Below are 27,311 nucleotides of genomic sequence, written 5' to 3'. Positions count from 1 at the left end.
GCGGGGGGCTTGCTCTTTTATATATCACAGAAGGTCTCCCTGAGGAGGTAACATCTGAGCAGATGCTTAAAGGAAGTCAGAGAGCAAACCACAGGATTATCTGCAGAAGGTGCTTCAGGCCCAGGGAACAGCATGTGCAAAGGCCCAGAAGCAGGTACATGGATGGCATTTTTGAAGAGAAGGCAGGTGTAGCTGGAATGGTATGAGTGAAAGGCGTATCTCTTTTTCTATTTTGGTCAAAATGAGCACACAACACAGTCCAGAAATTGAAAAAGATGTATTAAAATATTCACAAAAATACAACTGAAAATCAAAAAATAATAATGAGCTTGATGGTTTTTCCCTAGCTGATACATTTCCATTGAAAAACTACAGATAGTTTGAAATTTCAATCTCTAAGTAATGTCTTTTGCATGCTCCCGTACAGAATTAGCGCATAATTTTAAGAGGACTCTTTTTGCCAGGACGAAGACACGGAGAGGGCAGATCTGCCCTTTAGGCAACCCCAGTTCGTTATCTGCAGCCAGGCAAGGAGTGCTGAGGCATGGGGAAAAAGGGGAGCCAAAAGGGCTGGGTGTGCGGGGCTTGGGAAGAGGTCCTGCCCTGAGAGGCTCATCTCAGTGTGAGCAGCTTCCTCCAGGGAAACCCATCCTGGCAGAGTGCCAAGCTGGCAGCTTCTCTTGCCTGGGGAGAAGGTTGGTGAGAACTGGTGAGGATTCTCTGCCAGAATGCCAGGGCGCTGACAAGAGTTTGAGGTGTCTGGTTGGGCAGGAGGCCAAAAAGTCAGGCTGGGGAAGGGGATGATCAGGGAGGAAACGGCCTCCAGGTGTCATTTGAGTGAGCGGCCCCCAGAGCACCAGCTTCACCAACACATGGTGCCGGCACTGCAAGAAGAAGTGAGGGCTCTTGCTCTTAGGGAGCACCGAAATGTTTCGTTTATTCACAGGAACTGTTGAGAAAGAAGTGAAAAAACAATGCCCCTTTTCTCTGTAAAAAAACGACTGTAAGGAAACATGACACAGGCCTGTCTACAATGTGTGTCCTCTGTACCTCAAAGCACAGCCTTGGTCCGCTATGTGGTTTTCACGGTGGCAAAGGCTCACCACGAGTCTCAGCTTGAAGGATGGTGACAATCTAACACCCTTCCCCTCCAAACACACATAAGACGCCTTCCAAAGTCTCCCATAGTTTTCAAAATAGATGCCCAAAAAGTTTTAGGATGCAAGGCAGAGTTGAGCACTTTGGGGAAATGTCTCAGGGCCAGCACTATGTCACTGTGTGTCACTCTCTCGGGCTGGGCTTATGAACATGGAAGGCAGCAGGGCAAGCATATTTTTCTCCATTCCACACAGAACAAAGAGCAGACGCTGGCCAGCTTCAGATGTATGTGGTGACCAAACCTGATCCCTGTTGACTCACACGGATGTGGCATGTAAGGTGGAGCGTTACAAGAATAACAAAAATAGCTCCTCAAAAAACAAAAGGCTTCATGTGTGGGACAGTTAGTTTTGAAGCTCATATGCCCTTTATCTTATCACCTTGTGCACACCTCGAAATCTCAATCCTGTTTTATTCCCTTTACGAATTCTCTTAGAACTCAGCCTTCAAACATCCCCAGAAGATGACAAGATGAGAAGAAAAAGCAGCAGTTCATAGTGGACTCCAAACTAGAGGGGAGAAAAGTAACATTGCCCCTCACTCCCACTCACCCCAAACACGTTCTGCAGACCATCTAGACCGTATTCTTCCCGTAACTGTGGGCTTTAGGACAATTTTAAAAGGGGGAAAATTAAAAAAGAAATCCAGAAAATGGGAGAAATGACAACATAAGTGTTTAATGATCTTCACCATGCTTTCCATTCCCAGTAAAAAGTAAAAACTCATAGATTTTAAGTGGGGTGGGGAGTAGTGAATGGGAGAAAACAAGTTTTAGGAAAGGACAGCCAAATTATCTAATCTAGGCTCTCATTGACCTCAACAGGCTTTGAGGCACCATGAAGCTGTTACAAAGCCATGACTGATGCTGCTTCCTGCTGGCAGCATGACTGGCGCTTTATAAAGAAGGTGACTCTTGCCAGCTGCAGTGGTGCAACTATAGTTCGTTCCAGCTACTCGGGAGGCTGAGGAGGGAGAATCACTTGAGCCCAAGAGTTCAAGGCTAGTCTGGGCAACATAGTGAGACTCTACCTCAAAAAAAAAAAAAAAAAAAAAAAGAAAAGAAAAGAAAAAGAGAAAGAAAAAAAGCAAAAGAATGTGATTCTCTAGAGAGCAAGCTCTAGGATATTGGAGAGTGGCCGAGTGGCAACATAATGATCCCATTTCTGCCTACATAGAAGGAAAGAAACTCCTCTCCTTTAGCTGTATGGTAACTGTTATTTCAAGCAGAAAGGACATCAGCAAAGAATAAAACCGATACCTTTTGCTCTCCATTTTACAAAAGTTCTCAAGCAAAGCTTGGATTTTTCTACTTAATCAGTATTGATCCAACAGTATCCAGAATGAAGTGACCTTCGGCATTTATCCTTTGCTAATCTTGCATTATGAATCCAGAAATTGAAAGGACACATTTCAAGGGTGCAACTTAAAGTAAGTCTACACAACATGTAAGGCTAAAAATTGCCCCATATTTTAGTGAGAAAAACATCAAAAAAACTTCTCAAATTGTTTTCAAGTGGCATAGCCAATGGATGTTTTTTAAAAGCTGCAGACAAATAAATGGTACTGGTACTGTGTTAAAGGCTCCTGGGTATGCTTCCATCATAGCATCCCCATCCTCCAACTACAATAAATGCTAAGACTGATTAAGCCCTTAGATTAAAAGGCCATGTCTACTGCAAATACTACAGGATCTGCTATTGTCTCCATTAAGGCAAACCATTTCTAAATGATGGTGAAAGGAATGTTTCTGAAATCTCCCAATTGTAAATGACCTGAAAAGAAAGTACGAAAACAGCAAGACAATGGGTACATATGTAGAATCATATCATCTTTTCATCATGCAACACTGGCTCCTCACATGAGGAAGATTAAATAGAATATTTATACGTATCCTTTGTACACATCTTTCTCTCCCTCCGTGAGTACACATGGGCTTGTCCTTGCCTGGGTCTCCAAGGCTGCATGTGCAATGGGCTACATTTTCTGCACAAGAGTCCAGTTTGGTTTTGTTTCTTGCTGAGGATATGTTCTAGGTCTTCTCTTAATTTTTTCGGATATCCGCATACACCACAGACTCTGACTTGTTAATCTTGTCACTGTGATGTCCGCCGGAGTGGTCTAACTGTGCATATATGACTGGGCCCTGGAAAAGGGATGCAGAAGGATTAGAGGTTTGAAAAAGCTGGCGGTTCCTTCAGCTACAGGCATAGAAGCAATGATTAAAGTGATCACATCAGGGTTCCAAAGCAAAGACTTCCCTCTTTTGAATGTCTTCAGGAAGACTTCTTATGGATGATATGTCCAGGACTGACTTTGAAACAAGATTGGACATACGTTGACAATAGTTAAAGCAGGTACATGGGGCTTTGTTACATTATTCTTTCAAACCTTTTTATTATATTTTATTTTTATTTATTTATTTATTTTTGAGGTGGAGTCTCGCTCTGTCGCCCAGGCTGGAGTGCAGTGGTGTGATCTCGGCTCACTGCAAGCTCCACCTCCTAGGATCACGCCATTCTCCTGCCTCAGCCTCCCGAGTAGCTGGGACTACAGGCGCCTGCCACCACGCCCGGCTAATTTTTTGTATTTTTAGTACAGACAGGGTTTCACTGTGTTACCCAGGATGGTCTCCATCTCCTGACCTTGTGATCTGCCCACCTCAGCCTCCCAAAGTGCTAAGATTACAGGCGCAAGCCACAGTGCCCGGCCTCAAACCTTTTTGATGTTTGAAAATTTCCGTAATAATATAATATTCCTTCTTAGGAATATCTCTTATCTTTTTTTTTTTTTTTTTTGAGACGGAGTCTCGCTCTGTCACCCAGGCTGGAGTGCAGTGGCCGGATCTCAGCTCACTGCAAGCTCCGCCTCCTGGGTTTACGCCATTCTCCTGCCTCAGCCTCCTGAGTAGCTGGGACTACAGGCGCCCGCCACCTCGCCCGGCTAGTTTTTTGTATTTTTTAGTTGAGACGGGGTTTCACCGTGTTAGCCAGGATGGTCTCGATCTCCTGACCTCATGATCCGCCCGTCTCGGCCTCCCAAAGTGCTGGGATTACAGGCTTGAGCCACCGCGCCCGGCCTAATATCTCTTATCTTAATAGCTATTACAGAAATCCTCACCTCTTTCCATTGGGGTAAGAGTCTTAAGGACTAAGATGGGAACTTCCACCCACCTGAGACCCACAGAAATCATGAGCTTCAGAATGATCAATCCATGCAAGAAACCAACATATTTGGTGCCACCCAAAGATACAATCAATTTAATCTGGTCACATTATACAAATAGGTATAGTTTTAAGCAAATAGTTTAAAAGCATTTCAAATATTCTTCAATACAACTACTTACAGCATAATTCTTTTAGTCTGAGCCTATCGTGACCAATACAAATATTGCTTCCTTGATTTCTAATATTAAATAACTGTTCTTCCTGTTTTAAAATAAAATTAAAAAGAAAAAACAAAAAACCACAATCTACACAGATAGAAAGAAAACCCCTAAATGGAGTAAAGTAGAAAAGATCCTCTTCTTAGCCTCAGCAGTAAGGAAGAGGTTACAATTCCAGGGAATTGTCAGGGTCCCATCCAGGAGAGCAAGGGAAGTCTGGATGGCCTGGGGGCAGAGCGAATTCCCTAACTGTTGGGGGAAGAGGTCAGATAGGTGGCTGCACTTCATGACTCTTTCCGTTCAGACTCTTAAAATCGTAAACAACAACAAAATAGCCCTGGTTTTAAAAGAAAAATTTAATATTACCCAGTGTCAACTTTTCTCCCAATCTAGGGGAACTCTCCTTGAGAAGTCTAATAATGTGCTTAAGCTTTCACTTTTGAAATAATAAGCTCAGTAGCCAAAAGCACATGGTTTAAAATAAACACACTTGCCCTCATCCAGGAGCCCTAACAACCTGTGTCCTTAGTGTGTAACCTGGGGTTCTGTGGAGTTCAGGTACTCCAACGCCTACAGAAGGGACAGGCCCAGTTGTAAGGGCTATACAATGGTGCATCTAAAAACGGAGTTAGAAAATAACACTCGAGGACTAGATCCATTTGAATGTTGGCAGATCTGCAGTCTGAATTACGATATCGTCTTTGTTGAACCTTAGAGAAGAGCACTGGTCATGTGGTCCTGGGCATATTTGTAAATTTCTAAGCACAAGTTTCTTCATCTCTAAAATGGTATTACTAATAATATCTACATTTTTGTTTTTTGTTGTTATGAAAATTAAATAAGATGATACCTATAACTTAGGCAGTGTCTCACAGATAGCACTTAATACATGTTAGTTATTATTATGAACGTCTTGTTACACAAATACATTTTAAAATGCACTAAGGTAACTGATCAAGTAAATTAACTGATCAAATAAACAAACTCTGTGTGTTTATCTTTAGTCTACAATGGCTGTCATGGGTAATATTAACAGATCACATGGTTAATAATCATACAGACCCTCTATATTCATCTCAGAAAGCTGCAAGTTAAATGCTAACCCCACCAACAAACAAAAGGAAGTTAAAAAGACTGTTTTCGGCCGGGTGCGGTGACTCACGCCTGTAATCCCTGCACTTTGGGAGGCCGAGGCAGGCGGGTCATGAGGTCAGGAGATGGCGACCATCCTGGCTAATATGGTGAAACCTCGTCTCTACTAAAAATACAAAAAAATTAGCCAGGCGTGGTGGCGGGCGCCTGTAGTTCCAGCTACTTGGGAGGCTGAGGCAGGAGAATCGCGTGAACCCGGAGGCGGAGCTTGCAGTGAGCTGAGATCACACCACTGCACTCCAGCCTGGGTGACAGAACGAGACACCGTCTCAAAAAAAAAAAAAAAAAAAAGACTGTTTTCTACTAGGAACAGAATGAAAACTAACTGTTCCCTGGTAACAGCTATTTCAAAGAATAGGACAGACCTCCCAACATTAAATTATATACATTTTTAGATAATAAAACCCCATATCATAATTCCTAAAAACTCACCGAGAGTTTTAGGGTATGTTCATGGGAGAAGGGGTTTACAATGTGTGACTGACTGCACAAATGGCTACAAACTCTTTCCTTCACTGCATCTTACTCTTTGCAACATAATGCTGTAGGTCCTTCCATCAAGAGTAGAAATCTGTTTCTCTACCCTTACTGAATCTGGGCTGATCTTGTGACCAGCTCCGACTAACAGAATGAATGAGGCAGAAGTAACGCTGTGCAGTTTCCATACCCAGACCTCAACAGACTTTGCCGCTTCCACTCTCTTACTGATCTTAGGATCCACATAGCCACTATGACCATGTGAAGATGCCCAAGTTAGCCTGATGGCTGATGAGAGACACATGGCCAAGCTGTCCTCTCTCTGCCTGGTCAACAGCCTGACAATAGTTAGATTTAAGTGAGACCACTGTAGACTGTCCAGCTACCATTCAAGCTTCTAGCCAACTGCAGATGCACAAGCGAGCCAGCAGAGATCAGCTGAACTCACCCAGACCAGAATCTGCTCAACCAATCCATAGAATGGGAAGTCAAATAAATGGTGGCTGTTTTAGGCCACTATATTTTCAGGAGTTTGTTATGTGGCAGTAGATAATCGATACGCTATGTGAGTAGAAAAGAATGAGAACAGAGAAAGTAAAGAGGAAAAAGAACACAGAATTATCTCTTAGTCTGTAAACGTTAAAATATCAATGAGGTCTTTCATGTAAGACAGTACTGTCTTTCATGTCAAAAGAATACAACTATCTGTTGAAAGTAAATGGGAAAACATTGAAGAAATCCCTTCCTGCTGATGGACTTGGTATTCTTCAAACTGTTTACCACTGCCTGTTATCCTCATTCCTCTTCCCCCTTAGAATATAATAAGGTCTTAAGTCAGGAATTTGCTTAACTTCCTAGAACTTGACAGAACGTAGGTGCTAGATGAAGGGATGGATGGAATAAAGGATGCAGAGAAATTGCGGATGTAGGTTGAGATTCGGGTCTGCTGACAGATCACGCTCGATCTAGAACACCTCCATGAAGTCTGATTCTGAGTGCCCTTTAGAGGTGGAAGGAGCCCTGAGTCTCTATGGAACATGCCTCAGCACCTCGATTTTGAGGGCAAATTAGGCTGCTGAGGAATTCAAGAGGATCCTCTGAACCACGATCAACTTTGAAATGAACCCACCATTGCTAAGACGTTCACTTTTGGGTATGCAAGAATAAAGAAGGAAAACAACAACAAAACCTACATTAACCTAGCTGTTTTCACTCTACCTCTTGGTACTCACCCTCCCCACCCTCCACCTCATTTATTTATTTTTGCTTTTACACAAAGAATTACAACAATAAAGTGAAAAACTACTCGGAATATGTTTTCAACTACTTTCTACATGAATAGGCCTGAGCTACTGAAAATGTTTCAAGAAACACATTGCTTAATATAGGCCTATTATTTTAGTTACAACTAGAGATAAAATTACCTCTGAAGTTTCCTTGTACCAAAACTAATTATTTATTCCAATAAAAAACCATACTGGTGAAGGTTGGAGGAGAATGTCCAGGAAGAAAGGATTCTAGAAGAGCAAAGAGACCTGCTTCTAGATACAAATTAACTGCTCAGGAGTCATTATGCTGCGTCCTGTAGTACACCTTTCATAGTCTCTGTAGCTTGTAGCCCCATTTAATTTGATTCTAGTCCTTCAGGTGTTAGAGAATCATTCCCAACATCCTAGCATGAATCACTAAGAGAGAACATCTGCTTTTACCATATGCTCATTGACTATTGACAGAACACCTTTTTTTAGTATTTATTTCACTGTTTTTTAAGTAAAATATAAATATGAAACACAGCTATGTATTCTGACTTTCTTTGAGATAAATGAGACAAATACTGATGATCAAAGTGGAGGTGAAAAAAATTGGACAGGATAAAATATACACGTGCCTTAGAACCAGACAGATCTGGCTCAGCCACTAACTACTGACCTTGAGCAAATGACTTGCCTAACTAAGCCTCAGTTTCTTCATATGTAAAATAGGGACAACAAAAGAACTTACCCTGGAGGACTGTTGTGAGGACTAAAGGAAAAATGCACAAAACTACTTCTTGAAACATTACCCTATCTATGCTATGCACTATAGTTGACAAATACATAAATATTCCATTCAATCACTGTTTAACAACATAACCCAAAAACCTACCTTCTGCATACAAAGCATCAACGATATCCAGAAAAGGATCTGGAAAACCAACTATTCATCAAATACATATACAAAAATTACTTTATACCAATCTCATTCAAAATTAAGCTTCACAAAGAAAAAAAATTTTCTTATCTTTTCCCCAATGCCTTAACACTCTAGGTAGTGCCTATCTAACACAACACCTTCCCAACCCGGCCTCCCACTCCACTTTGCTGGAAGACCCCTAATTTGGTTCTGATCTTTACTCTCCCTTTGCTCAGGTAGACCCCACCTTCCTCTGCCCTAGGAGTGAATCAGAATGGCATCAGCTTCTAAGCCACAATGCTGGAAGCCAGAACAATCAGCAATGCCTCAAAATGCTGAAGGAAAATGATTTACAACCTGGAATCCTACCCAACCTGATTAGCAATCAAGTTTGAAGGAGGAGAGTAAAGATAATTTTAAAGGTGTTAAAAACGTATTAATTATCTCACAGTTTTACAGGTCAGAGTCTGAAATGTGTTTCACTGTGTTAAGATCAAGGACTGCATGCCTTCCACAGGCTCCAGGAGAGGATCCGTCTCCTTGCTTTTTCCAGCTTCTGGAAGCTGCCTGTATTCCTTGGTTATGAGTTCTTCATCTTTAAAGTCAGCAGTACAGCATCTTCCAGTCTTTCTCTGATGCACACCTTTCTGCCTCCCTCTTCTAACGACCTTTATGGTTACCATGGAGCTACCCAGATAACCCAGGAAAATCTCCCCATCTCAAGGCAATTTAATCACATCTGCCAAGTCCTTTTTGATATGTAAGGTAACATATCCTAAAGAATCCAAAGATTAGAATGTGAACCTCTTTGTGGGGCCATTATACGGTCTACCATGCAAGGTCTCAGAATTTTTTTACCTCCTGTGCATTTTTTTTCTCACAGGCACAGGCTGAAGAAATACAAATCTTCTCATGAGTAAATGTATTTTAAATGAAGACTCAATCAATTTGTACAAACTGCCAAGAACATAAGTATAGTCTTCAAATTATAAAACCCCCATGAGATGAGAAAATAGCCACCATTAGCAAGAAATACAGAAACAAAAACCGTAGTCAGATCAATAAAGACTACAGACACTGAAATTATCAGTTTTGAGGTATAAAATAAGAATATTTAATATGCTTAAATAAATAAGATAGTTGAAAATATAATGAAGTTATAAGGAACTATCAAAATTAGTCAGGTATATTTAAAAAAGAACCAAATAAATTTTCTAGAAAATAAACCTATAATATGAAATTGAAGTTTAAAAACTTTAAAAAGGGGCTAAACAGTAGACTAGTCACAGCTAAACAATTAGTGAATGAGGGCAGATGAAGAAATTATGCAGAAAATGGCAGAAAGACAATACGATGAAAGATATGCAAGAGAGGCTAAGAGACTTAGAGCATAGAGGCAGTACAATACACATATAATCAGAGTTCCATAAAAAGATAAATAGATAAAATGCAGAAAGGAGAAATTCAAAGAGATTGTGACTGGAAATTTTTTATAATTTATTAAAGATATCAACCTTAAGACTCAGGAGGTCCAATGAAATTACAAGCAGATGCAACAAGGAATAATTTATAATTAAATAGTATATAAAATGCAGAACACCAAAGGCATAAAGAAGATCTGAAAAGCAGCCAGAGAGAAGAGACGGATTACCTACAGGGAAACAATGAGAATGTCAGCCAATTTTTCCACAGCTCTTCTCTTAATTATTTCTATCTGTTTATGTTGGGTTTAATTTGCTCTTCTTTTTCTAGTTTCTTCAGACAGAAGCCTAGATCATCAGTTTTAGAGCTTCATTTTTTCTAATATAAACAGTTAATGCTACAAATCTTCAAAGTACTTCTTTAGCTATATCTCACAAATTTTGATATGTTGTTATTTTCACTCAGTTCAAAATATTTTCTAACTTTTCTTGTAACTTCTTGTTTTACTCATGGGTTATTCAATTTTGAAATATTTAAGACTTTCCAGGTATCTTTCTATTGTTTTCTGTTTAATTCCATTGTGGCCAGAGAACATACTCTATATGATTCCAACCCTTTTAAATTTAATGAGAATTGTTTTATGGCCCAGAATATGGTCTATATTTGGTTAATTTTCATGTGTACTTAAAAAGAGTAAGAATTCTGCTCATCCATCTGTTTATCTGAGATAGGGTCTCACTATATTGCCCAGGCTGGTCTTTCACTCTTGGGCTCAAGCAATCCTACTTTAGCCTCTCAAGTTGCTGGGACTACAGGTACACACCACTATATCTGGCTTATGTGTTTTATTTTTTGGTTTCTTTTTATGCCTGGTAGTTTTTGTTTTTTTTTTTTTTTTTTTTTTTTTTTTCTGAGATGGAATCTCACTCTGTTGCCCAGGCTGGAGTGCAGTGGCGTGATCTCAGCTCACTGCAACCTCCGCCTCCCAGGTTCAAGTGATTCTCCTGCCTCAGCCTCCTGAGTAGCTGGAATTACAGGTGCACACCACTACGCCTGGCTAATTTTTGTATTTTTAGTAGAGATGGGGTTTCACCATGTTGGTTAGGCTGGTCTCTAACTCCTGACCTCGTGATCCGCCTGCCTTGGCCTCCCAAAGTGCTGGGATTACAGGCGTAAGCCACCGTGCCCGGCCATTCCTGGTAGTTTTTGATTGGTGCCAGATATTATAAATTTTACATTGCTGGGTGCTGAATTTTGTTGTGGCATAGAGTGTTGGACTTTGTTGTAAAATGCAACTAAATTACTTTTGGATTCGTTTGATTCTTCAAAGTCTTCCTTTTAAGCTTTGTTATGGTGGGTCCATAGCATCCTGTATTCTGGTGCTAATTTAGCCCATTTAGGCATGACCATTTTGAGAACCCCAACCAATATCCTGTGTATTTTAAGTCTGTCTACTCTGGCTCTTAGGAACACAAACTAGTCCCAGACCTGTGTGAGCCCCAGGCATTGTGCAACCCATTGCATTTCAGGTACTTCTTCCCCTAGTTTCAGAGAGTCTTCTCCTCTGTGTATACAACTCTGTAATCAGACAAAGACTCAAGGGGACCCTGCTCCAGATCTCTGAAGTGCTCGTGCTCATCCTAGCACGTTCTCTCTATGGTTCCTTCTTTGGTACTCAGCCTCATAAATCCTAGCCTCCTTGACCTCCCCAAATTCTGATTTCTGCCTTCTCAATTCAGTGAGACAGCTGGGCTCGGTTTCCATTTTCCCCACCTACACTGCAGTGTGGGAACTGCTTCAAGGCGGTACACTGGGGCAATAACACAGCTCACATTGTCTGTTTCCCTTCTCTCGGGGATCACAGTGCTGCATAATCTGTGTTCCACTGTCTTGAAAACCATAGTTTCTTTTTCTTTTTTCTAGCTTGTTTTCAGCAAAAAAGCAACTTCCATAGTGCTTCAAGGGCGGAAGAAAAATGTTACAAGGCTTTTTTAGATGCTATGCCTATGTGTAACTTTCATGTCTTCATTCACAACCCTATTCCTGTTCACAACCCAAATTAGTAGACTGAGGTATCTGATGCATATTATGTAATCTGAGAGAAAGACAGACAGATAGACTGAATAGGAACAAGTAATGAGCTTGATGCTGTGGTAGAGAACATAATGTCTGGACACCTGGGTTCTAGCCCCAGTTCTGTCACCAACTAGGTGTGTGCTTTTAGTAATTTAACATCACAATGCCGTAGTTTCCTCACCACATATAACAACTATGGAGTAAGACTATGGGCACTTTCCCCACAACACTGTTACTCTCTTTATTTCCTCTAAAATCCATTCCCACCAGCTAACACCTTTTTAGGACAAAGCTATAACTGGCCAAATTCTTTAGCATGCATTCTACCCCAGAAGAATCAAACTAAATGAACAAAGCTATGGAATTTTTGCCAAGCCACAATTATAATTAAAATACGATAGCCAAAACACACAAAGCTAGATTATATGCCAACTTCCAAATAAAACCTGTTTCTCTTCTGTACTTTCCACAAGTAGAAACCAAAACCATTCCTTGTTCATCAAGCCTATTAATTATTCAGATAAATGCTTACTTTCCATTTTTTCTAAAGAATCTGTAGAAAATAATTTTTGTTTTATTATCAATACTAAGAAAACCAACTTTTCCCTGCTAATTTCTTATCTTACAGAGTACCTCAATACAGAAAGAATCTCGTTCACTAGATTCATTTCCTTGGGCAATTAAAGAAGAATCTTTTACTGACAAGCCATTTCCTAATTCTGCTTGGGGCAAGGAAGCCACATTGTTAATAAACAATTTATGTTATTGGTGGTTTCATGGAAATCTTTGCTCAAGCAGATTTTTCACCACATACTTTCCTGTGGTATTCCTAAGCCAGCCCTTTAATTCCTCACTCCCACCCTTTCTCTTTCTGTCTCTGTCTGTCTGTCTGTTTCTGTCTCTCATAGCTCAGTATTCTTTTCCACACCCAGGGAAGTGACAGAGCACCAAGCTGTAGGGAACAGTGCAGTGAGCAGAATCGCAATCACCCATTACCTGGTGAGATCCAGAAGGCAGACTCTTTACAAGACCCTCAGTGTCGGAGGGGGACTTCCGAGGAGCCTGCTTAACTGGTGACAAACTCTCTGATGTACTGCAGCTGAAGAATTGGCAATTTGAAGAACAAGTGTAAAAAATAATAATAAATAGAAACAAAAATATAGAAATGCAAGTGACGGCAAGATGAAGCAACAGATACATAAAAACAAAAGACAACGTAACAATGGGTATCAAAATGATCACATATTTTAAAACTATTTTCTATTCCTGACACTCACTCATTCTTCTAAGTCAATGAACTCATCACTGGGGGAGGCACAGAAACAAATGTGGTGGTACAACCTCTTCAACCCAGTTTACAAAAATCATATTGAGATTCTGGTTACAGTACACATTTTTCCTTTTGCTGTTTGTCTTTTCCCCCTGCCATCAACCCTCCTTTGGGATAAAGGTTTAAGGGAACAAGCTCTATGGTACCTTTTAATAGTTTAATGGCAATTCACTTTTGTTACAATCAAAGGCAAACCCCTTCTGAATGTATGTTTTAAATTACAGATATATATCCAGGCAAGTCTTGGCTTATCTTGTTCTCTCCATAGTTTTATTCCCTACCAATACCACAATCAAATCCCCCCAAAAACCCAGGAAGTCATGAATGAGAAACTAGGGAATACCACGTCACACAGGCTGAACCTTTTCACGGGGACAGGAGTCTTTAACAACAAGCACTGTCTCATAAATGAATCAGGGAAAGTGAATGCCAGGAAGTAAGCCAGCTGGGGTACAGCGTAGGGATTTTCCAATGCGATGTGTCATAAGTACAGCTTAAAGCCTTATGATGTATACTTTTTAAAACTTAGGAGTTTAGGGAGAATCACATTTAAAGCATCATTACTAAGACCAAAGCATACCATGCATTCTGCAAACTGTTCCTTCTCTGAAATGGGAGGCTACATGCTCTGAACCAAAATTGTTTAATTATTCTAAGACATAATCAGTCAGGATCTTACTTACTGATAACACAATACATGTATGAAAAAAGAAAACTAATGCACACACACACACACACACGCAATGGCATTTTACACGAAGAGCACAAATATTCAGATGTGCATAAAAACTCTATGTAACTTGACAACCCAGTTTCATCCAGATGGTTTGCTCAACATGTTTCCAATACAAACGTGTGACATACTCGTGGACAAATCATCATAGCTGTTGGGTTAGCTCAGAGCTAGCTGGTTAGTCATTAACAAGGGAGAGGGGCTGAATACGTACACAGGAATATTAACAGCAACGGGCAATGTGATTAGTTACCATGTGTCTAGTGGGAGTGGAAGAGGAGACCCAGCCCTGTTATTGTCCCAATGTGTCTTCTATGTCAGCTTTTCTTAAGAAGTGGAAGATAAGCAGGATCTGATCCCAGCACACCAAGGTAGAAAAGGTAGGGGAGGAGGAAAAAAACCAAAGTAAGAAGAACAGCAGCATTCACGATGCCATGCAGGAGTCTAAGGAACTTGTTCCTGCCCCTCATTAACCCCAAAGCAAGAACTACAAAGACTGGCATGTCACCACCCTGGATTAGTCTCATGTTGAAAATCAATAGTCCAGCTATATTTAATCATAAAACACTCACCATGCAAGGGGGGCAGATACAGTCAGAATAGAAGCATTCCAAGCAAGTAATATCTGAATTTGAACACTCAAACTTGTTAAAACACAGCACTCCTAAAAACTCTAGATCAGCAGAGCCCATAGATAGAGGTTCCCACCATCCACCAGCAAGAGTTCAGGACATGCAATCCTTTCACATCAGAGTCCCTTCAGGATGGTTAAAGTTAGATCTGTGCACCTGCAACACTGCTCATGCTACATCAACTTGAATCCAGCCTCTGCTCCCAGTCTTACCACATGAGTTCTACATAGCTTATATGGGTTAGCTTTCCAGCTGGGGTGGGGAAAAGAGAAGGTTCTTTAATTAGACACGCACCCTATGCTTAAACGTGTTCCATTTGAGAAGCCATAAACAAAAAGTCTATTTTTCTTTATTGCTGATATATTTTGTTATCAACTCATTATCCCATTGTGGGTGATTCTAGCTAAGAATGATCAAAGCAATAAAGATACTTAAGCTTGGAGTAGGGTAGGGGAACTACAAAAAGGAAAATCCCTGCACCATCATCACATTGGACTGGGGGAGGTAGTTTATTAAAACCATTTCTTCTTCTTCTTCTTCTTTTTTTTTTTTTTAAAAGAGACAGGGTCTTGCTCTGTTGCCTAGGCTAGACTCAAACACTGGGGCTCAAGCAATCCTCCCGCCTCAGCCTAAGTAGCTGGGACTACAGGCGCATGCCACTACTTCCAGCTCACAACTTCTTCTTAATTAGGGTTTTATATTTCCCAACTGGAAAGAACCACCTTGTGAGTTTATTACCAAGAAATTGAAATTAAACTCTTAAATTGGGTAAGTGACTTAAGACTAAGAATACTAATTGCATAGTGCATATATTGAAACACAGAGCACAAACTGCTGAGCAACTCATCTCACCAAACCTAAGAAGGAAACTGGAACAAAGATTAGAATCATTCCACATTTCATAGCAGGCCCACTGATTTCTGCTTGCCCATGTTAGAACACCTCCAAAGGAGACTGCCTGATTCTGACATGAAAGAAAACAGTAGTTAATTCTTCAAAATCCTTTTTTCATTAAATACATAAGTTTTTATAAACCCTGATTCCCTCCCTCCACCCCTGCCCTAAAAAACAGTGTTTCTTACCCAGTGTAATCCCGTTTAGAGTTTTTCCTTCTATAGAGGACAGCCAGAATCATGCTGATGAGCAGAGTGAGACCTAGGACCACAGCAGTAACTATGCCCACCACTACCCAAACTGGAAACACAGGCAAATTCTCTAGAGAAAAAGAACAAAATAGTTTGGTTTTTGTTTTGTTTTGTTTTTTTGAGACGGAGTCTCGCTCTGTCGCCCAGGCTGGAGTGCAGTGGCCGGATCTCAGCTCACTGCAAGCTCCGCCTCCCGGGTTCACGCCATTCTCCTGCCTCAGCCTCCCCAGGCGCCCGCCACCTCGCCCGGCTAGTTTTTTGTATTTTTTAGTAGAGACGGGGTTTCACTGTGTTAGCCAGGATGGTCTCGATCTCCTGACCTCGTGATCCACCCGTCTCGGCCTCCCAAAGTGCTGGGATTACAGGCTTGAGCCACCGCGCCCAACCAAGAACAAAATAGTTTTAAGGTACATTGCTACAGAGAGAAAACATGGAATTTTATTAAATTAACAAGCAAGTATTTTCATTTAGCAGTTACTGTACCCTCTTTTATTATACAAACTATGAGATCCCACTGTCTATCCTATTACTATGTAATTCATGACATGTGAATATTAGATGAGAAAGAATGAACTATGGAACTAAGCATTTCTACACCTACAATCCCTCTCAGTGCTCTAACGAAAAACTGGAGGTATGAATTTACCTGGATCTACTCTCTGACAAAGCAGACTTTGTCTCAAAAATGAGACACCAGAACCTGCATTTCCTGTTTGTTCTCAAAATCAAAAGGGAGAAATAACTGTGCTGTTGTTGAAAACTTTCTCCTAGAGAGTATAAAACTGTATGAATCGGCCGGGCGCGGTGGCTCAAGCCTGTAATCCCAGCACTTTGGGAGGCCGAGACGGGCGGATCACAAGGTCAGGAGATCGAGACCATCCTGGCTAACACGGTGAAACCCCGTCTCTACTAAAAAATACAAAAACTAGCCGGGCGAGGTGGCGGATGCCTGTAGTCCCAGCTACTCGGGAGGCTGAGGCAGGAGAATGGCATGAACCCGGGAGGCGGAGCTTGCAGTGAGCTGAGATCCGGCCACTGCACTCCAGTCTGGGCGACACAGGGAGACTCTGTCTCAACAAAAAAAAAAAAAAAAAAAAAAAAAAAACACCTGTATGAATCTCCTTCTTTCCCACTGTCCATCACATCCAAACATAATGAATTTGGTCTTTCTTCTGATTAACACTGAAAAATTAATATTCCTGAAATTAGACTAATAGGCTCCAGACGGCAGGAATAAAAATGGAGAACCAGCCACTCTGGGTCAGAATGAGCAACAGTTCCCCAATTCCAAGTGTGTTTGGTAGAGCCACAAGATCACGGCAACAGGGAGCACAACTGTAGGGCAAAAATCCTCCCTCCAAACCCACCATGAAATGCAACTCTGGTTCTCCATCCAAACATGAGATAAAGGAGACTGCATTAGTACTGCGAAAATACTCAAGGAAGTACCTTTTTCTACGACATAGAGCCTAATGTGTCCAGGCTGGACAACGATGTCAGGAGGGTTTTTGACATCACAAATATAGGTGCCATTGTGTATAAACTGCATATTTTCTATGTTGATTGATGCATCTTTCTTGTCAAGGTCTCCAGCCCAGCTGATTCTGTCTTTAAATGGTGGATAATTCCCAGGGTACACTTGCCCTTGGGAGTAGTGGAAAAACTGCAATTAGAAAAAAGGAACACATGAACTATTCTCAAAGGCAGAATTCCTAAACTCTGTAATGTGCATGCTATGAAAGGTTCTTTTAAAGACTTCATACTGAAAGAAATGCAACATCATACTACAAATCACAAGTTATGGAATCTAAGCCAGATAGAAGTTTAGAGATCATGGGACTCAACTCTGCCAGGTTTCAATGAAAGAATCAGACTCACACGTCATCTCGAATCCTCTCAGTATTTCACTGATATAATTATTACCACCCATAATTTTATAAAAGACAAAATGGAGACTTAAGCCATTTTCCCAAGGTCCCAATGATAGTAACTGGGGACCCAGAGTAAAATTTAGACCCATCTGAGTCTTCAAAGTCAATGTTCTTCCAATAACACCATAATTGAGCCCAGTGATCCCTAAGGCTTCAGAAAGCTTAATGTTCACTTAGCTTACCACTAAGATACACAAAGGCACAAAGGAAAAGAATCCTAAATATCTCAGATCAGCTAATCTGAGTTTCTCCCTCTTCCTTCTGGTTTCCCATGGAGAAGTCATGGGTGTGTGAAAGGAACAAAGTCCAGATAACACAAGATACTCTTTTGAAAGTTCAGCCTTTGACCCCTTTCTCTTTCCACTCCTCACTCTCTCCTCAGTCCTGCTTTCAGCAAAGGAACTGTCTTCTCAAAGTAACCTTGTCAAATTCAGCACCTGGAAGCAGGGTTAAGGCCCAGTGGGAGGGGATCTATCCTCACACTTGGCTCTAATCCAAGCAGCTATGCTGGAGGCCTGATGTCTGGTTCATGGCCCGGGTGATGGTGGAGCTGGGGATAGAAACCAGCTCTATTAGCAATGCAAACAGAACATTTTCAGAACTGTTTGAGCATGCTGAACACACCAGTGCAGACTCATCCATTCCCATGATTTAATGATCATCTGGATTTTCTTAACTCCCAGACCTCTCATCAATAGCGTCCCGTAAGCTCTAGACTCCTCGCCCAACTGCCTACTCACTTTACCACCTGACTGCCCCTCTCCCCCAAGCTTGTCACCTTCTCTTACAAACTTTATCTTCCCATCTTCACGTATCCCATCTTCACTGATGGCTACCGTTTCTTTCCCAAACCATAAATCTTGAAGTAATCCTTGATTCTCTTTCTTCCCATCCAGTTAATCCCCCAGTATTGTCAATTTGTCTCATTAGTTTCTCTCAGTTCTCCCTTCTCTCTATTCAGTTCCCAATGACAATGTCTGTTTTTATGCTTTCATTATCTTGGGCCTCTTAACTGGTATGTCTAACTCATCATCTTCCACAATGCCTAAATGATCACTGATAAAGAATAATGGTTATTATTATAACATTTATCAAATATTTACCCTGCATTTCATATGATCTAAATGCCTGTTAAGAACGCTGAAGGGTCTGGGATTTTATCCTACTTACAAGCTAACAAAGTTAGTTGGCCACATGTTCATACATGGCTGACAGAAGACACAGACTCCTGTGAAATCTTCACTCCCATGAAGAAGACTCAGAAACAAAGAACCTTATGAGCAGAAAGCATGTGTTTGTTCCCCTTGCCCCCCAAGTCCCACAGCCATGACATGGAGGGGCTCACATGGATGTTGTGCAGGCAGGGGCATTATATCACAGCGGAGTAACCCCAAGCTCAGGGAACACAAATCTCTTACAAGGGGCAGAAGACATGTCTGACTTTAGCCCTGAATGGAGACACTACCTTCACTATACTCAAGAATAAACAAACCTGTCCTCTGCTCCAGAGGGAAATATCATCTCTGCTTTCCAAGGCTAGTTACTGCACAAACAAAGTCCAGAACAAAGGCAGCCAGTGCCTTTGCTAGCAAGGTGTGCAAAAACGTGAAAGACCCACGGAAAACTGTCTCCCAACAACTCCCCAACCCTCACAACCACCCTGCAAGGGGAGACTCACCTACCTGATATTTCATCAACAGGGAATGTGAGGCTCAGGAAACCTTGGTTACTTTCCCAAAGTTACAAGTTTTAGAGATGGAGTTCAAACTCAGCTTTGATTTCAAAGCTTATGCTATTTTCAATGTTTAATGCCTCTTGGGTGAGATCATGTCTTATCTGTTCAAAGTCCTTCACTCTCTCTTCTTCACCAGAAAAATGAACCATAAACTCTCAGCTTTGCAAACGAATCCTTACATCATCAGCTCTCTGCGTTCCCTTCCCACAACATCTCCACATATTCCCTGCCTTACATTTGTGAACCAGCGGGGATGAGCTACATGATGCTGTTTCCCAGCACTGGGTCTAAGACAGCTCCCTCAGTCAGGCTCCCTCATTGACTGGGGGCCATTGAAGGCAGGGGATAAGTTGTATTTATCTCTGTACTCCTTAGCACTTTGCACACAGCCGGAACTACATAGTTTGCTGAACCAAACTGAGGAATAATGCCTTGGTCAAACCTTTGAGAGATGGAAATAAAACAGTGAAAAATTCACAGAAAAGACTAGAATCATTATCAATCAATATTTTTAAAGTACAAGCCATGGTGCTAAAGCTATGAGGTATACTAAAGATGTAAGATAGGCATGTCCTCTTAAAACACCCATATTCAGGATGAAGAAGAGGAAAATTGTCATATTAAGGGATCTGTATTACAGGAATGGCCCAGATAAGGGTAGTGAGTTTTAAGGGCTAAAAGGTTTTTTTAAAAAAAGAGGCATTATGGAGGAGACAGAAGGTAAAAATGGGGTACAACTTAAATGACAAGTGTTCAGAAGTAGGAAAACAAAGCACAAAGCATTTTTACTAAACTGGAAGTGATGCCGTAAGAGAACAGAAGCGTGGCTAAAGTGGTAGGCTGGGCCAAACTGTAATGAGCTTTTAATTCTAGACAAATGTTGTCAGCAATGGGTATCTAAGTTTCTGACAACTTGCAGTGGAAAGGTGAAAGAACTGTTATAAGACTACGCACCTGCTGGCATATAAGGGTTGGATTGAAAGATGAAAACACAGAAGCAGAAGAATAACAAGGGGTTACTGCACGAGACCACGCACACAGTTAACACTGCTCAATAGACAGCAGAGACACAGGAAGGCTGACAAAAAGCTAGATGCTAGAAACAAAGTAGGAAGAACCAGCAAAGGTTCTTATTTCTTGGGGACAGAAGGGAAGTGGTAAGGGACAGGGAAGGAAAGGGCAGAAAACACAAAACAAAACAAAAATTGATCACAAAACTCATCTCTAGATGAACATAATTACACGCCCCCCCTCCCCCCACCAAAAAAAAAAAAAAAAAAAAAAAAGGCAAAGAAGGGAAACAGAAGGGAGAAAAAATGAGTTCAGTTTCAGATATGTGGATCCTGAGGCCATGGGACAAAAAAGCCATCTACAGTATGGCTTTTGAATATACTGGGTTTGAATATACTTTTCCTGTAAAACCTACAAAAACAAAAAAGCAACCCACTCATCTTATTAAATGTGTCCCGACATTTTGGAATTAAAGGATCCTATGTCAATAACTGAACATGCTCGGATTAACTGCAATCAGACTCGTGTGTAAGTATAAATTGATTAGCTAAAAATATTAATCAGAATTACAGCATGTTCTGAATAGTAAGCCTGAGTTATGTAAACCTTCATGGACCCACCTGACCAGACTGTTTCCAGCAGAAATGGAACTGCTCTTTAAAAGAAAGTTATTACCTCTGGTGTCTTCCTGATGACTGCTTCATTTTCTGTGGACTTAAATAATGGCCCTCACACCAACTCTTGCAAAAGACTTCAGTGGGAAATCTTTAAATGTTTAAATAGTTCTTTGGATTCTCTTGAGTAAACTTATGTGTTTAATCTTGCCTCTATGGGAACATTAGTGTATGTTCTATGCTGATGCCATATTTATGTGAAGCAGAGAATGCCTTTGTATGTCTTCCCACGATATCTGTATGGATCTCTGTGCTTACCATTATGGTTACTGTAAGGGAAGGCCTCTCTTATAAAGACCTCTAGACTATGCATTCTCCATAGGGCAGATTCTCCCCCAAGGGAGCAAACACTTGCTCTTGGGTGGGAAGCTTTGAGAAAATCTTACTCTTTTATATATAAAACAGATACAGAGGATATCTACCATATTAAAATTTCATGGAAGGGGGCAGAGATTAAGAAAAAACGTCAAAAGGCTCCTTTTAAAAATAAATTTTAAAAAATACTGAGAAGCACTGCCTTAGGTAATCCCTAAAACCTATGAGGCAGTAAATATTATTAGCAGAGTTTTCTACCTGAGAGAGAAATAATATATAAGGGAAATCATACCGTATTGAACTTTCAACAATTCTAACCTGTGTGGTGTGGCCACTGGTGAATAATCTTGAGTCAGTGTCTCCCATCCTCCCCACCCTGTCTTCCACATAGAGCTGTGAAGAGTAAATGGCATAGGCATATGACGGGCCCAACATCTAGGTGGTGATCAACAAATGTAACTCACCATTCAGAAGAATTGGGTATTCTTTTTTTTTTTTTGAGACGGAGTCTCGCTCTGTCACCCAGGCTGGAGTGCAGTGGCGCGATCTCCACTCACTGCAAGCTCCGCCTCCCGGGTTCATGCCATTCAGCCTCCCGAGTAGCTGGGACTACAGGCACCTGCAACCGCGCCCGGCTAATTTTTGTATTTTTAGTAGAGATGGGGTTTCACCGTGTTAGCCAAGATGGTCTTGATCTCCTGACCTCGTGATCTGCCCGTCTCGGCCGCCCAAAGTGCTGGGATTACAGGCGTGAGCCACCGTGCCTAGCTGGGTATTCTTAAAGATAGATGACAGACTGTCCTTGCTAAGTACTAACAACCTGAAAAGTGCAACAGTACTAAAATATGTGCCAATATGTGAAGGGCATTCAACATGCTGGGAGAGCAACAGTAACAACAAATTGTGTATATTAGTAACTCAAGAGCTAGACACTTTCCTGAGCACTTGTCTTGTATAATCTTACTTTATCCTCCTAACACCCTTGTGTGGGAGGTTTTATCATCTCCATTTTACAGACCAGAACCAGGATAGTCAGTTCATGTTTAATAAACACCCACTGCATAACCAGCACTCCACTAGTTACTAACTAACCTTTTTTTCAACCCTCTGGTGCTGTATTTCTGTTACATCCTTCATCTTACTTCAAAGTCAAGTATATATCAGCCTTCCTTCTAATCATCTCTGGGTGACAGCAAGGATTGTTTTAGACATTTTTGAAGGCCCTACGTAACCCACTACATAGTAAGCTCCCAATCAATATTGCTAAATCAGATGGACTATATGCTAAATTAAAAAAAATAATCAAATCAGAAGGTACATACACACACATATATATAAAATCTGGTAATATGTAAAATAAATATCAATAAAAATGGGGCAATGAAAGATGAAAAGATGCAGGATAAATCCTGATTAGAGTCAATTAAGATCAATTTCAGAATGGGATTTGATGGTGGAGAGGAACTGAGCAAAGACAAGGAAACCAGCTGCATTTAAGACATGCTGAACTTATTTTATCCTGAAGCAAGAGAAGGGCCTTGAAGTCTATAATAGATAATAAATACACTCATTTTAGAAATGAACCATCAGAAAAATGGATCACTAATTATACAGCAGTAAAGAAACCTGTGAGGTAGGAGTAGCCAAGAGTAGTCAAGCATTCTTACCGACACGGTAGTATCAGCCCCCTCTGGCTGGAAGCTCCACGTGACTGAGGTCAACCCGCCAGTCTCATCAGTAGACTTGAACTTGCAGGTCAGCTTCCCTTGTGTACCATTTGCCACGAAGATTTCTTTTGGTGTATATACTTCCAAGGCTGATACTCCAGCTGTCACTGAAGAGAGAGGAATAAGGGTAGTTAAAAGTAGGACTTAGCATGAATACCACTGCATATTTTTGCCAGACAAGAAAAGATACAGCAAAGTTACTAGATATATATAGTAATTCATTGCCATTACATATTTCTGGCAGAATATTCTATAGCTAAGTTCAATCAGAATAGTACCATAAACAGAATAATTGCTGATAGTTTAGGTTTGTATTGCTTTTTAGTTAAGATATGCTTATTAGTTTGGCTATATTGAATATTTATTTAACTAATAGACTTTTTAAAAGAGCAGTTTTAGGTTTACAGAAACATTGAATGGAAGGTAGAATTCTCATATTCCCTCACTCCCCCATGGCCATCCTGTTTCTCCTATTATTAACATCTGGCATTAGTGCTATACATTTGTTTTAATTGATGAGCCAATATGGTTATATCATCGTTAACCAAAGTCCATAGTTTACATTAGGATTTGAGTTAGTGTTGTAGATCCTATGGATTTTGACAAAGGTGTGTAGTGACATCTCCACCATTACAGTATCATATAGAATAGTTTCACTCCCTAAGCGTCTCCTGTGCTACACCTATTTATTCCTGCCCTCCTTTCCCGCACATCCCTGGCAAACACTGACCTTATACTGTCTCTATAGGTTTGCCTTTTCTAGAATGTTATCTAGTTAAAACCATGCAGCATGTAGCCTTTTAAGGTTGGCTTCTTTCAGTTAGTAATATGCATTTAACTTTCTTCCATGTCTTTGTGTGGCATAATATCTCATTTCTTTTTATTGCTGAATAATATACAAATTGTATGGACGTACCACAGTTTATTCATCCACCTTCTGAAGGACTTCTTGGTGGCTTCCCTGATGGTCTATTTTTAATGACGTGATGGGCGTATTTTTACTTCTTTAAGTAGTTCTGATGCGCATCTGTTACGCAATTATCACACTGAACTCTTCTCATCATCCATGTATAATGCAATTAAAACTATCCTAAGATATAACTTGATTTTAAAGCCACATTTATTATTTAACTGATCCTTTTCTTATAAAGAACTTAAGGAAGAAAAATGCTTATTTTGGTTTTGTTAGTGAAACCATACATACCATAAGATTTCACTGTGCTAGGTAAGTAAACAGCTGATTACACCGTATATCACATTTTCATTTTACCCATCAAGTTTTGTCAGTTAGCCTAAGCCCAGGAAATAGTAATTAAAATGTGTCTACCACTTGGAATATAAAAATGGCTCTTTTTTCAAGATCTGCAATCACAGGCAACTGCAGGAATTGTTAAGGACTGTTGCTAAAAGTATTTGCCAAATTGTTAAAGATTGCTAACTTGAACATGCTGCTCTAAAAGCAATGCTTTCACAGACAAAATGAAAGTCAGAAAAAGAAAAAACTTATTTGGCCTAAAATTGGTAACTTAAAAATATCCATCTTCGATATTTTTTAAAGAAATAGTTTGGAATAAATATCTGCAGTGTTGCAATTATTCTTAGAATGTAACAGATGGGCAGAATAAGGAAGAGTATTGTCAGGCAGGACTGATGGTCATTTTCAGAATTTTTTCTCCTTGAAGACTTAACTGACTCTCAGCCAAGGAGAACAAGAGTACTCCCCCATTACTCCCAACCATCTTGCAAATGTTTATTCTCAGGACACAATGGGCACTTTTGGCTATTCTTTTAAATAAACTGATAGCCATACTGCATCAAGCAGATTTTTTTTTCTGCTAAAGAGGGTGGATTATTATTACAGGGAACAACAGATTATTATTTGTGGTCCAAACCTCAAAACAAGCATTTCTTTCAGAGGAGATGCAAACAAAAGAGTTCCTTGCTATTGTGGGTAGGCAGAAAAGTAGCCCCAGGGCACTTGGGTTCAAAATGAAGGACAAAGCACAAGACTAGACTAGTGGACCAGCTTATTCCAGGAAGCAGCACTGGCTTGCAACCCTTATTCACTCTGTGTGATTTTGACTAGTTTTCTCCATGGTGATGAGTACTGGAAAGCCACAGTCTCTAAAGTCTATAAATAAGGTTTCTTAAGGATTTTCTCTTTCTTTCTTTCTTTTTTTTTCTTTTCCCGAGTCTCAATCTTGTGACCCAGGCTGGCGTGCAGTGGCACAACCTCCGCCTCCTGGGTTCAAGCAATTCTCCTGTCTCAGTCTCCTGAGTAGCTGGGATTACAGATGCCTGCCACCATGCCTGGCTGATTTTTGTATTTTTAGTAGAGAAGGGGTTTCACCATGTTGGCCAGGCTGGCCTCGAACTCCTGACCTCAGGTGATTCACCAGCCTCGGCCTCGCAAAGTGCTGGGATTATAGGCGTGAGCCCCTGCACCTGGCCTTCTCAAGGATTTTCTTAAACCAGATCCCTTCCTCAAGGCCTGGTTGCAAGACTTGTCATCCTGAAACATTATTTAAAGATGGAATTAGACCACGCGTCCACGTTTACAGTCACAGAATTTTGAGCAAAAAGACTAACCAAATTCCCAAACAGCTTTTAGGCATCTATTTTAAGACAAAGATTTCGTTACACCAAAGTTAGTTAATAAACAGGTGACTTTTTAAAAAACACACAACACTCTTTGGCTAATTTGAACGTGTAGCTCTTAGCCAGGATTATGAAATCCAAAGCTAGCCTATCAGCTAGCTCAAGAAAAAGAAAATGACTCCACACACTGAGAAATTAGCTTCTTCCATCCCTGGCTATCTACGCTTTTCTCTAATACTACTCTTGTCATCATTTTTGGAGATTTCATCAGTCGTAAGATAAACCTTCTAAAACCTTAGTCTGTTTCTCTTCTCCAACAATCTGGGTAAGATCAGGCCTATCCCAGCCACTCATTTCTACGGTCATACCTGTTCAATCAAATTTAGCCTAAAGCTGCCTCCTTACATATTTTAAGTTCAGCATAAGGGTTTTTCTGTACACTGTGAACTATAACAAGTATAGGTGTAAACAGGCCATAGCCAATCACCTTGTGCCAATCACCGAGTTTTGGCCAATCAAATGTAGCCAACTGTTCAGATTGTGTTCAAATAAGGCAAATGTCAAGCTATAATCAATGCAGCTGTTTCTGTACCTCACTCCCGTTTTCTGTACATCACTTTCATTTTTCTGTACATAAATCTTCTTCCACCACATGGCTGTGCTGGCATCTCTGAGACTACCTTGGCTCAGAAGGCTGCCCAATTCGCAATTCATTCATTGTTCAATTAAACTCCGTTAAATTTAAATTCAGCTGAAGTTTTTATTTTATCATACCCTAAACCAGGGCTTCTCAACCTCAGCACTACTGGCATGCCTTGTAGGATGCTGAGCAGCACCCCGGCCTCTACCAGATGACAGCAGTATCTCCTCTACCTCCAGTTATGACAACCAAAAACGTCCCCAGACATTGCAAATGCCTCCTCAGAGGCGAAACCCCCCGGCTGAGAATCACTAGCTCTAGACCCTATCATCAGTACCTGCACCCACTCCAGAATCACAGTTTCAGGCTTCTCTACTCCCTAACTGACCACCTCTTAGCTTTCCAATATCCTCCAAAACCCTGAGTTCGTTGATCCCTAAGCTGCATCAAAAACTAAAATCCCAGCATGTCTTCATTTGCTTTACTCAGATTAAACCCCATAAGCCACCATTATACTCACAGCCTAGAATACACAATCAGCTTTCTTGCTTCTCCCTTCAGGGCCTTCATGTGGCCAAACGTCTATCCTGGTTAAATTCAATTCTTTACCCACTCTGCATCTCCATCAGGGTGGCTGACCACAGCTGGACAAAAGCACACAATCCCACTGACTATTTTCGCCTTAAATTTATGGTCACTAATCTCAAAGGGACTCAATGCTGTCTGGCAATCCATCCACATTGCCCTAATCCATCTGCTTTCTATTTCCCTAGAGAACTATTTTAAACCTTCCTCTCTAACCTCAAATTTCCACTTCCTCTGGTTTCTCACTACCAGCTAATGACTGAGCTGCTTATTTCATTGAGAAAACAGAAGCAATGAGAAGAGAACCTCCCTGTGTCCAGATACCATAGCTACCCACCTCCCTGCATCTGTGCCCATTCTGCTTTCCTTGCACTCCTATGAAGAAAGTGTCTGTCTGCATTCCTCTCAGGATGAAC

The 27,311-nt window shown here is 40.8% G+C and overlaps 1 protein-coding gene across 4 annotated transcripts in view; it reads right to left on the bottom strand.

Moving 5' to 3' along the window:
• Positions 1 to 258: 258 nt before the first annotated feature.
• LOC105492995 (myelin protein zero like 1) overlaps positions 259 to 27,311 on the bottom strand; it is a 72,001-nt gene continuing 44,948 nt past the window's right edge. For 3 of the 4 annotated variants that reach the window (XM_011760403.3, XM_011760401.3, XM_071075146.1), the window contains 5 exons: positions 23,013 to 23,179; positions 17,129 to 17,342; positions 15,617 to 15,749; positions 12,836 to 12,938; positions 259 to 3,301 (listed from right to left, as the gene is read on the bottom strand). In XM_011760403.3, the coding sequence (XP_011758705.1) occupies positions 3,200 to 3,301; positions 12,836 to 12,938; positions 15,617 to 15,749; positions 17,129 to 17,342; positions 23,013 to 23,179 (719 nt within the window). In that variant the 3' untranslated portion in view covers positions 259 to 3,199. Of the gene's footprint in view, positions 3,302 to 12,835; positions 12,939 to 14,268; positions 15,499 to 15,616; positions 15,750 to 17,128; positions 17,343 to 23,012; positions 23,180 to 27,311 lie in introns of those variants that run through there. The other variant, XM_024796359.2, reaches the window with a different exon arrangement.

Source organism: Macaca nemestrina, chromosome 1, assembly GCF_043159975.1.
Source record: "Macaca nemestrina isolate mMacNem1 chromosome 1, mMacNem.hap1, whole genome shotgun sequence".
NCBI classification, from domain to species: Eukaryota; Metazoa; Chordata; class Mammalia; order Primates; family Cercopithecidae; genus Macaca; species Macaca nemestrina.
The sequence above is the reverse complement of the archived record's forward strand: the minus strand, read 5'-3'. Positions and strand labels throughout refer to the sequence as shown.